General features: G+C 50.3%; 1 protein-coding gene across 1 annotated transcript; it reads left to right on the top strand.

The window, feature by feature from the left end:
• Positions 1 to 7,430: 7,430 nt before the first annotated feature.
• LOC129604626 (uncharacterized) lies at positions 7,431 to 11,571 on the top strand. Its single transcript, XM_055511924.1, has one exon. The coding sequence runs from the start codon at positions 8,653 to 8,655 to the stop codon at positions 11,569 to 11,571; it is 2,919 nt and encodes a 972-aa protein (XP_055367899.1). The 5' UTR covers positions 7,431 to 8,652.
• Positions 11,572 to 11,865: the final 294 nt, after the last annotated feature.

Genomic DNA, 11,865 nt, shown 5'->3' on the forward strand with positions numbered 1-11,865 from the left:
GCTGGCACTGAACTGACTTTTCAGAGATTCTGAGGAGTAATTCAGCTAAGCCTTAATCAGTGATCTGTAAGCGTGAGTGGCGCTTGACTGGGAGATCAGCCGATCCTCCAGAGTCACGTCGCATCGGTAGAATTTTGTATTCAGAGAATAGTTGATGATGCTGATCGGTTCCATCCGCGGTTGTAATTTTCAGCCTTAAAAGCAGCAGCGTCTCATTCAGATCTAGGTAATGCTCCCCCTCCGCCGTACATAAAATTCAAAAGGACCACCGTCTGTTATGGAGGAGATTGGGGAACTCTCCACATATTGTTTGTCATATACAAACATAGATATTGTGTGAGCTGTGAAAACGGGCCCTAAAACAAGTCCAACTCTGACATGACGCATTCCGACGACTTCTTGTGTAAAAGAGTGATGATGATTACAAAAATATCCCCGCTCTTTACAGCGGACCTCCGCTTTTTTTGCCCGCCCGGGATGACTGATTTGTTATTATGAGCGGATCTTCTTTTGGAGACTCGGTAGACGCTGCCCCAGGGGGGACATTTCCTGCCTCTTTGGGCTAAGACTATAATACCGGAGCCCTCCTGCGGCTCTTCAGACTGGCCTCCTCTGCTTGTTGGATGGGCGTAGTGGCCGAGCTCCTCACATCACCCTGGCTTCCACAAGTGGCATTGTTCATGCACCAACGTCTGCCTCACCCTTTGGGTGAATAATGGTAAGCTACAGCTTTAGTAACCTTGTAGTGGGACACTCAACACCTGAGCTGATAAACAGGCTTTCCAAATCCAACTGTAAGTATTACTGATACTTATCACTACCAATATCAAGAATGTGTGAATATGGAAATTGTGAGTTCTTGTATGTCATGACTTTTATTAAGTAGTATGGGATATGTATAAGAATGCATATGTGTATGTATATGATATGTATATGTTTGTATTGAGTATGTGCACATACCCTAACACTATTATTGGTATTAGTATTAATCTCCAAGGTAAACCACAGTACAACAGTTGTTTAGTTATGAATGTGAAGCCTGCTTCTTATTTATTTTGCACCGATTGTTTACTTAACAGATTTGCTTGGTCTCAGCAGCTGGTTGCACCCCTACCCCCCTCCCGCACACACACCCTAAAGCAGAAACGTAACCTGTCCACCAACACAGCAACATCTCACATATTTGGGATTAGCTAAATAAACCATTAAATAAACCATAAATCAAGAAGAGTATGTATATTTTATATATACTCCTCAATACAATATGGCATTCAGCGTAATATATGCTGCTTGTTATACTGCTGGACAGAACAAAAAGAAAAAAAAAGACTGTCCGGCTTAAATCCCCTTTTTACCAGAGACATTACAAAACGAAAAAGTTTGGAAAACATTGAACCTATGCCTCTACCATACTGCGCGGGGGCTCCGGCAAAGCCTGAAAGGCCGGACCCCACCTGATCGTCATAATAGCTGACAAATCTATACGGGTTATATCTCCGGCGCATCATGTTTTTACGGGCCTAAAGTGCAGCGTGAGTATCGTCTTGCCGTATGCAAATTTGACGGGCTTGTTTTGATCGTTTTTAATCTCTATGTAGACGTTCTCTCTATGATGCTTGGACAGTGGCAGGTAATGCGGAGGATTGAACGTCTTTGTGATAACGTCTCCGTATTGACCCTGAGCCGTCACGCAGTGTGTCAGGTTTTCGTTCTCAGTTTTATTTTGAAAGGACTTTTCTGTTTTACCTTGTCAGGTTTTGGTTCCAGTTTCCGGTTTTATTTTGTAAGCACTTCCTTTTCTGGTCACACCACAGCAGTTCCCGCTTTACTCCCGGTCCTCATTACACACACCTGTTTTAAATCAGTAATCAACCTCTTGTATTTAACCACCACCTGTTTCCTTAGTTCTCCGCCAGATCGTTGAATCCATGACTTCACCGTCCAGCATTCTCTCGTTCAGCTTACCCTGTTGCCGACCTGTTTCCGTGTTCCTGATTACCGCTCTCGTCTGATCCTGACCGGTAGTGTAAACTCGTTGTCTATGTTGCCGAACTCTGCCTGTTTACTGGAACTGTCTTAGCCTACCGATTCAAGCCTGGAAATCTGAGCCCTGAGTTTTTTTGACCCACTACCGTTATTGAAACCGATCACGCCTGCTCCTCCTGTACTTCTATCCCGTGTTTTTGCCGTGCATGATCTGGACCGTCTGTAACTACGAGAACTGCATTAAACCCTTGGACTGTACCATCTGTCTGTCGTCTGGTCGCTGTGCATGTGGGTCCGATCTCTGTCGTTACTTGACACAGAGGAGCGAACGAGTCACCAACCACCTGGTGCCGAATAACCATAAATGGTAAAATCCGACTTCTACAGTACTTCCGCCTCTCGAGGAGTGCAGACGTGTTTTCTCTCTGCTCCCACTCTGCTTTTGCTTGCAGTGTCCTTGTCTTTTTCTGAGCACCCTGATCTGCTATTCTGGAATAAAATTTTTGAACATGGAGCTAATCAACTGTTCACATTGGACAAAATGTTTTCACAAAGGAAAGAATCTCCGGGAGAACCACTCTGCCCCTCGGGGACTTTTGCCTCCGGGTACGTGCGGGATGCGTGGGATTCCTGGTGCCCCGTGTGTCTGGAGCCTCTGTCCATTGAGGATACAGAGGATCTATTCATATTTTGGACTTTGATAACAGGGCTACTCATGATTGGCTTTGGTGGTGCCCTGCTTTATCGGAAGATTGGAAAGATTGGAAAATCTGCGGCCAGCTCATTGTCATGTCCACCGGCCGTGGAGCTGCAAACGCCGATGGGGGCAATGGTTACTCGGCTGACGGAATTACACCAGAGGATGGCCCGGATTGAAGGACTGATAATTAACATCTCAGCTCGTTCGGATGATTTGCATCAGAGGATGACCCGGATTGAGGGATGGAGGAAGACAAGGGACTGGGGGATAACATCTGCAGACAGACTGAACACTTGGTGAATATGGTGACAGCCTTGTCTGACAGGCTTGAGGAGATGTCATGGGTGACCCATGGTCCCACAAGAGGCGATGAAGCCCTGAGTTCTGACCGATTGGAGTATTGATCTAGACAAATTAGTCATGGATTGTTAAAATGTATTAGAATTGGCTGTGTATTACTCTGTCCCTTCTCTCTCACCCCTCCCTTCCCGGGTCCAATCTAGCTCACCAGCTGTGCCTCTATCTGTCCTCTTCCCCTGTTGTGACTCCCTTCAAGGACAACTGTTGGACTGACCTGTAAACATCTTGGTCGGCCTCGGTCATACTTCTATAAACAACACTTCACTACACTGATGCAGATACACCCCCTCCCACCCCACCTTACAGTCTCACTGTCTGCTCTCCAACCTTATCTATCTGTCCTGATGAACCCAAGAAAAATCTCCAGCAAGGTTTCCACTTGTACTGTGTGCCACTGTATGTGTGTGTGTTTTTTATTGTTTGTACTGCAATTGCTTCCACTGTCGGACTAGCGCTGGGTAATCTGGCTGCTGATGGGAATTTCTCTGCTGTGGGACTAATAAAGGCATTCTATTCTATTCTATACTATTAAATCAGCAGGACGCTGTGACAGTTGTTTTCCAGGCCCGGTAGAAAACTGGAGTTTATAGCGCCCGCTGCCGTTCCATGCGAAATAATGTACATGTGTTTCAAACCCGAGATCAACGTCCATTTTAAGGCTTTTTAAACCTGTTGTTCAGCTTCCTCATAAGACTCTCTTTATCGTAGGACCCATATCAAAAATACTCTCGGTGCACCTTGTGCTTTGCCTTGTCCTCGGTGGCGGGGTGCTCTGAGAGTTCAAACAGGGTCGTATCCATCCAATTAAAATAGGCGAGCACCTGAGGTATTGTGGGCCATCCACTGGCGTTGGATGGAAGGGTGATGTAAAAACCATCCTCGTCCATATCTTATACGTTTACAATCTCTGACGCCTTTATATAACTGCTAAACTTTTTGGGCCAGTTCAACCATTTAAGCAGAACATGCTCCACCCCTCCAATTTTGCGTTTGCCCAGATTTTTTTCCACCTTGAATGCCTTGTCACTGGACACTGTTACTTTTTGCAATTCTGCCTCATAAAAGGATCCTTCGACGAGCTCATCATCGTAATCACAGAGTTTGTAGACCGGAGGTATCCTAGGAATGCATTCTGTTATCTTAAAAAGCTTGTCCGTGAACCCGGAAATATTTTTTGTCAAAAACGCCTCTCAGCTTTAATATTCACACAATGTCCCTGACTTTATAATTCATCTTTAAGGCCTTCTTGTGTTTCAAAGGAGGACACCTAAAGCATTTTCAGACGTCACCTGAGCAGGCTTCATTTTAATTCTGGAGTGAGACGCATTATTGTAGCTGTTGATAATTTGCTGCAAAACCTCCACATATCTCAGGTTGTTTTTACCCGTAAAGTAACGGTACAGTTTATGTTTTAAAGTTTTATTATAGCACTCGACGACCGACGCTTTAACTTCACTGGATGTGCTGAAATGCGTGATTTCATGTTTTTTCATCAGAGCCTTACATAGCTTGTTGTAAAACTTTTTACCATGATCTGTCTGAATACGTTTAGGGATTCCACTCTGTCACGGAACGGCAGAGAGAGGATGCACAGCGCCAGGACACGATGAATATGGTGAAAAAATGGGGGTTTATTCCAGAATCGAAGTCACAAAAGAGTCCAAATCATACACGGAAGGTCTCAGGATTTCGGTAAATGGGAGCAGGCTAGATCAGGTTCCAAAAACAGGAAGCCTATCATCAGGCTACTGTACCGTCTGGGAGTATGCAGGAGTCGGTGTACAGTGATACGACGCAGGATCAAGGATTCATCTAACTGAAAACCGGAAGTAAAGCGGGAACTGCTGTGACGTGACAAGAAACGTAAGTGCTTACAAAATAAAACCGAAAACTGGAACCCAAAACACGGATGACAAACTAAGACCTATCAAAACAAAAGCGGAAACTAACATAATGACCAAGAACCGGAAGTGTTACCAAAATAATACAGGAACCAAGGCCAAAACCTGACAGTACCCCTCCCCCTAGGGCATCTACCACGGCGCCCACGGAGCCCCCCCCCCCCCACCCAGGGGGGACACAAGCAGGGTGGGCGGAGGGTGGTCACAGGAGGAGGGACCGAATCAAGAGTCCACAAAGCAGAAACAGAAAGTCCACGGAGTTCGTCCCCAACGGGAGGGTGGTAGTAGGGGAGTCCGCCACGATGGCTGGCGGGGTCCGGGAGGGCAGAGCTGAGTCCAGCCCCCTCCCGACGGAGATGCTCTGGGGATCCCAGGGTCACGGCGGACGACGACGGCAGAGGCCGCGCCATCGTCGGGGCAGGAGGGGACGTTCCCCGACGAGCGGCCATGACGACGGCGGAGCCGAGGCGGGCGACGCCGCAGGAGGCAGCGCCACCCAAACGGCAGGAGGCGCCGAGGGCGAGGCCACCAGTCCGGACGCCGAGGCGAGAGCACACGTGGAACCAGAGACGAGGACAGACGTGGAGACGCGGTCGGCGCCGGACCGCCAGGAACCGATGCAGATGCGGCCGGAGCCGAGCCGCCAGGAACCGATGCGGATGCGGCCGGAGCAGAGCTGCCAGGAACTGATGCAGATGCGGCCGGAGCCGAGCCGCCAGGAACCGATGCAGATGCGGCTGGAGGCCGGAACCGCAAAAGGCGCGACCTCCTCCTGGAGGTCGGCGGGGACTGCGGCAGAAACTCCAGCTGGCGCGACCTCCTCCTGGAGGTCGGCGGGGACTCCGGCAGAAACTCCAGCTGGCGCGACCTCCTCCTGGAGGTTGGCGGGACTCGGGCCAGCGGGAACGGCCCCTCCGAGGCTGACAGAAACTCGAACGGCGTCCACCGTGGAGCTGACAGGAACAGAAACTAGAACGACCTCTACCGGGCCGACGGGAACTGGAACGACCTCTAGTGGGCCGACGGGAACGACCTCTACCGGGCCGAGGGGAACGACCTCTACCGGGTCGACGGGGACTGGAGCCGGCAGTGCTGCCCTCGGACTCCTCTATGGAGCCGGCAGTGCTAGGACGGGGGTGGCTCCCTCGCTGAAGCTGGCAGGGCTGCTCGCGGCCTCCTCGTGGGGGCCGGCGGTGCTGCTCGCTGCCTCCTCCCCGGAGCCAGCAGGGATTGGGACGGCGTCCTCTCTGGAGGCATGGCTACTTGCAGCTGCCGAGCTCGATGGAGTAGACGTCGGGCCTGACCGGGTATGACTAGCACTTGTCTGACGGGTGGTGCCCCCTGTCGAGTGTGACTCGACTGGACCGGAGCTTGACTCGACTGGACTGGACCCTGAGCGTGACTCGGCTGGACTGTACCCTGAGCGTGACAAGGCTGGACTGGACCCTGAGCATGACATGGCTGGACTGAAACCTGAGCGTGACATGACTGACCTGACTGAGACGCGGGAGCGGGTGTGGCTGGTTTCCTCAGTACGAGAGCGGCTGCCTCCTCAAACAATTGTTCCCTCGTGCCCTGGTCTGCTGCCGAATCGGCAGAGGAACGCAACCGGGGGGGAGCAGTGGAGGTGGATCCGCTGGGTGACGCTGTCGGGGATACCTGCTATCACAGGAACACAGTCAGTCCAAATCATACACGGAAGGTCTCAGGATTTCGGTAAATGGGAGCAGGCTAGATCAGGTTCCAAAAACAGGCAAAGGTTTGGTAACGGAAGATAATCAGGCTACGGTACTGTATGGGAGTATGCAGGAGTCGGACTACAGCGATACGAAGCAGGATCAACACCAGGTAAGCAAGACAGGGAAATAGCTGGAACGACGGATGACATACATGCACAAACGATCTGGCGGAGAACTAAGGAAACAGGTGGTGTTTAAATGTCCTGGTGAGTAATGACAGATGAGACACAGGTGCGTAACTGAAAACCGGAAGTAGAGCGGGAACTGCTGTGGCGTGACAAGAAACGTAAGTGCTTACAAAATAAAACCGAAAACTGGAACCCAAAACACGGATGACAAACTAAGACTAACATAATGACCAAGAACCGGAAGTGTTACCAAAATAAAACAGGAACCAAGGCCAAAACCTGACACACTCTCAGCAAGAACGGACTCAAAAGCGGTCGCCACATCTTTTGCACACTTATTCTTAAAAGGCCTTACGTACGCTTTTTTAGAGAATACATCAATAACGATCAGCAGGAATTTATAACCGTCGACACTAGGGACTGCATGTCGCAGAGATCGGCTTGAAATTGGTTCAGAGGTCTGGACACAAACACCCTATTTCTGGGGAAATTGATCCTTACAGGCTTATGCAGCGTGTATGCATCTTGTTTTGCTAAAAAGTCTTTGATGTGATCCACACTAATTTTCTTGCCAGAATCCTGTTCTACGGCTCTGTGTAAAGGAGCCACACTGCCATAACTGCCCGGATGAGACGGGTTGTAATAAATCTTCTTCATCAAGTTTTCAAGTTTAGGAGGCATCTTCTCTCTTTGCCAAAAACCTCAACTCTGAACACCCTGCACACTTTTTACTGCGTTATAAGTTTATTCATTTGCTGCAGTAATGAGTAGCCTTTTTTTTTTACAAATTCACAAGCTTTTATTTTTTTAAAAAGAATAAATGTTACATCGTTTATACAAAAATGGATAAATGCATACAATGTGATTACAATACATGTATGGTGTATGTATGCTACGGTACCAGCAGGGATGATCCAAAAGGTAACAAGGTCAGTGTGACAAACCGCCAGTTTGTTTCCCACTGAGCAGCCCCGGACTGTGCGCACACACACACAAACACACACACACGCACCAGCTGATTGGCCGCAGAGAGCGGGTGCACACGCAATCGTGCGGCCATTTGGACATTTCACCACCATTACATCTTTTTACGCCGTTAGACTAACCACATACACTTGTCACTTTTGTTGGTTTTGGTTTCTTGTGTCAGTACTTACGTGTCGGGAGTAGTCGGACTCCCGCGTCGCGCCAGCAAAACCGGACAGCTGGGCGACGCTCACTTTTGACGTCGTGCAGTGTCGCCTCGGCGCGAGGCGCGGGTCCGACGAAACCACTTTTGTTTGTTGTTATTATTTGGTCCTAGTCATTATTTGTGGGGTATTCTTGTGTTATGAATCTGAGAATTATTGTGGGAATATGGGTGATTGATTTATACTTGTTTAAAGGTGAATATTGGGATTATAAATGTTTAGTTTCCAGAACGTTCTGGAGAATGGTTCCACCCAGTTGAAGGGGGCGGGGCCAGGCCTTTAAGAAGAGTGGCCAAACTCCCTTGTGGGGGAGAGTGGACTGGACGGAGAGCGAGTTGGTTGGTGAGAGAGTGTTGACGAAGAGAAGAGACATTCCTTTTATTTGAGCAGTTTTTTTTTCAGGTTGATTTCCTCATCCATAGTTGTCCTTATCATTCTGTTTTTCTTTTTTTTTTTGTCTGTTGCACCCGCGGGGTTTTTGGAGCAACTGTAAATACTGCACCTGATTCTTTTCTGCACTATACTTTTGGACTGAATAAACTCACCATCTGCGAGCAAGCCATCTTTTTTTTGGTTGTTTTTTGCACGGCGTTCCACGTCTCGAGTGAGCAGCAGAGCTCACTCACCACAGTTGGTGTCAGAAGTGGGATGGCTACTCGCAAGACAGCACCGAAAGGCAGAAAACCTGGACCTAGGCTGCGGTCGCAGGGGAAGGTGACAGCTGTGATGCAGGATGATGAGGACTGGAAGTCGGACGGGAGTGCAGAGTCGGTGATTCCTGGTGCCAAACCTGAGGAGGGAATGGTCTCTTTGATGCAACACTTCTTGAACGCACAGCAGCGCAGAGAAGAGCGGTTTCTGCTGGAGCTCCGGGGCCTACGGGAGTCCATTGTGGAGGCAGCTAGGCCGAACTCAGATGGAGAGAGTCCACGTTTGGAGCTGCCAACGCCAGCTGCTTCGAGGGTAGCTAGTCAGCGCAGAGCGGGCTACCACAGAGACTCCCCAGGTGTGCCAGTGCTGAGAGGGCCGCCCCAGCGGATGGAGCCAACGATGCCATCTCTCCAACCTGGCGATGACATCGAGAACTACCTTCGACGGTTTGAGCGCCTAGCCAGGACCTGGAGGTGGCCTGAGGAGGAGTGGAGTTGTCGGCTAGTTCCACTGCTAACAGGACGAGCATTGGAGGCTTACCTGGCGATGGACGAGGAGCAGGCAAAGGTGTACGATGAGCTGAAGAAGGCTTTACTTGAGAAGTACGACATTTCACCTGAGACGTACCGACAGAGGTTCCGGTCAGCCACATTTCCGGCAGGGGAATCGCCGACGGAGACCTACCACCGCCTGAAGAACCTGTACGAGCGTTGGGTTCGACCGAGGGAACACTCCAAGGAGGCCATAATCCTGGAGCAGCTCCTAAGGGTTCTTCCGGTTGAGACACGCACCTGGGTTCGCGAGCATGAGCCAACGGCAGGAGTGGCGGCAGCGAAACTGGCTCAACAGTACCTGAACGCTCATCGCGGGACTCTTCGCACTCAACCACCATCAGGTACTGGGCGCACCCATCCGGGGGTGGAACGGAGAGGTGCGATGCCAGCAGACTCTGCACCAGGCTGGAATCCGCCAGGAGGAAGGCCCAAAGAACTGGTGTGCTTTTACTGTCAGCAGACAGGGCATAAAGCATCTGTGTGTCCAGCGCGCAAAGCTAAACTGTCGGGGTACTGCTATGTCCCAAGAGAAGGGGATGTCGAGCTGCGCAGGGGCCGTGAGAGTCTCTCAGCATGTCATGTGACTGTGAATGGATGCTGCCTACAGGCTTTATTGGACACGGGGAGTGCATTATCAATGGTCAAATCAGGTTTTGGGTCAAATGTAGACTATGTGAATACAGTTGGGGTGCAGTGTGTTCACGGGGATGTGAAGCGGTATCCGCAGGCCGAAGTACTATTAGAAGTACAAGGGCAGACATACCTGCTAAAGGTGGCTGTAGTGGCTAGTCTACCGACAGACATGATTTTGGGCCGTGATTTGCCAGTGTTGTGTGACTTATTACAAAGCACCGAGAGGAGCACGGGAAATGTTGACTCTGTGTTACCAGGTCATCTGTCATGTCCGGCCTTTACGCGGGCACAAGCCAGGGCAGGACTCCAACCTCTACCAGACATGGATGAAAGTCTGTTGCAGGGTGGAGACAGAGGCCCAAAAAAATCGCGCAGACTGAAACGTCTGGAGAAGTACCTGGGCACACCAACCTCGGAGGTTGCTGCAGAGCACCCGGAGGGTATTGGTTGGCAAGAACCAGAAAATATAGCGGAGCTACAGAAAGGGGATGTGACGTTAAAAGCTATGTTTGAAAAAGCGATGTCTGATCAACCCTCTAACCTGTGTGAAGAAAAAAGTGTGGTTAAGAATGACATTTTGTATGTACAAGCTGGGGATAAATCTCGCCTTGTTGTCCCGGCTAGCTGCCACCCACTCGTCTTACACCTAGCACACTCTGTCCCGTGGGCTGGTCACCTGGGCCAACAGAAAACATTTGCACGTGTTAGCTCTCGGTTTCATTGGCCAACATTGTATGCTGATGTTCGCACCTACTGCAACTCTTGCCCAACCTGTCAGAAGACCAGTGCTGTGCCGCGGCAGCACAGGGCCCCATTGCACCCTCTCCCTGTGCTCTCTGAGCCCTTTAGGCGGATCGCCATGGACATTGTGGGACCGCTGGAGAAAAGCAGTGCGGGACATCGCTACATCCTGGTCATCAGTGATTACGCAACAAGATATCCAGAAGCTTTTCCACTGCGCACAGCAACTTCACCAAACATCGTCCCTGCCCTGGTACAACTTTTCTCCCGAGTGGGAATACCTGAAGAGATCCTGACAGACCAAGGCACCAACTTTACATCGCGGCTGATGGGGCAGTTGTACCGGCAACTGGGCATCACTGCCATCAAGACAACCCCATACCATCCACAGACAGACGGACTAGTAGAGAGGTTCAACCAGACACTGAAAAACATGCTACGGAAATTTGTGGTGGATACTGGAAAAGACTGGGACAAATGGCTGCCATTTGTCCTCTTCGCTTACCGAGAAGTCCCCCAAGCATCCACCGGGTTCTCACCATTCGAGCTTCTCTATGGTTGGCAGGTACGGGGACCACTGGATCTGCTGAGGGAAAGCTGGGAAGAGGGTATGACAGCCAAGCCAGAGGAGAGAGGCATCGTGCAATATGTACTGGAGATGAGGGAGCGACTCGAGCAGTACAGAGACCAGGCAAGGGAGAACCTGCAGGCAACACAACGATACCAGAAGCGGTGGTATGATCAGCATGCACGACTACGGCAATACCAACCAGGCCAGAGAGTGCTACTTTTGCTACCTACCTCAACGAGCAAACTTCTGGCAAAATGGCAAGGCCCATATACCGTGGTACGCAAGATGGGGCCAGTAACATACGAGGTCCATCACCCAGACAAGGGAAAGGCAAAGCAGACATATCATGTCAATCTTTTGAAGGAGTGGAAGGAGTCACCGGAGAAGAAACCTCAGCCATGCTGGTACGGAAGGTGACGGGTGAAGAGGAAGAGGACAGTGTGGAAGTTGCGGAAAGAAAGATGTCTGTGTTGGATTTGAATCACCTAGACGACATCAAGTGCCAGGAGTTGCAGGGTCTATTAGACCAGTTTCCAGCGTTGCTTCGTCAGAGGCCGGGGCGAACAGCGCTGATCCACCATGCCATCCACCTCACAGATAACACGCCGTCCAGGCAGAGGCCGTATCGGGTACCGGAACGTTTGGTGGCTCCATTGAAGGAAGAAATTAGGATGATGAAGGAGCTGGGAGTGATTGAGCCATCTACAAGCG

This window comes from Betta splendens, chromosome 9 (assembly GCF_900634795.4).
Source record: "Betta splendens chromosome 9, fBetSpl5.4, whole genome shotgun sequence".
In the NCBI taxonomy this organism is placed as follows: domain Eukaryota; kingdom Metazoa; phylum Chordata; class Actinopteri; order Anabantiformes; family Osphronemidae; genus Betta; species Betta splendens.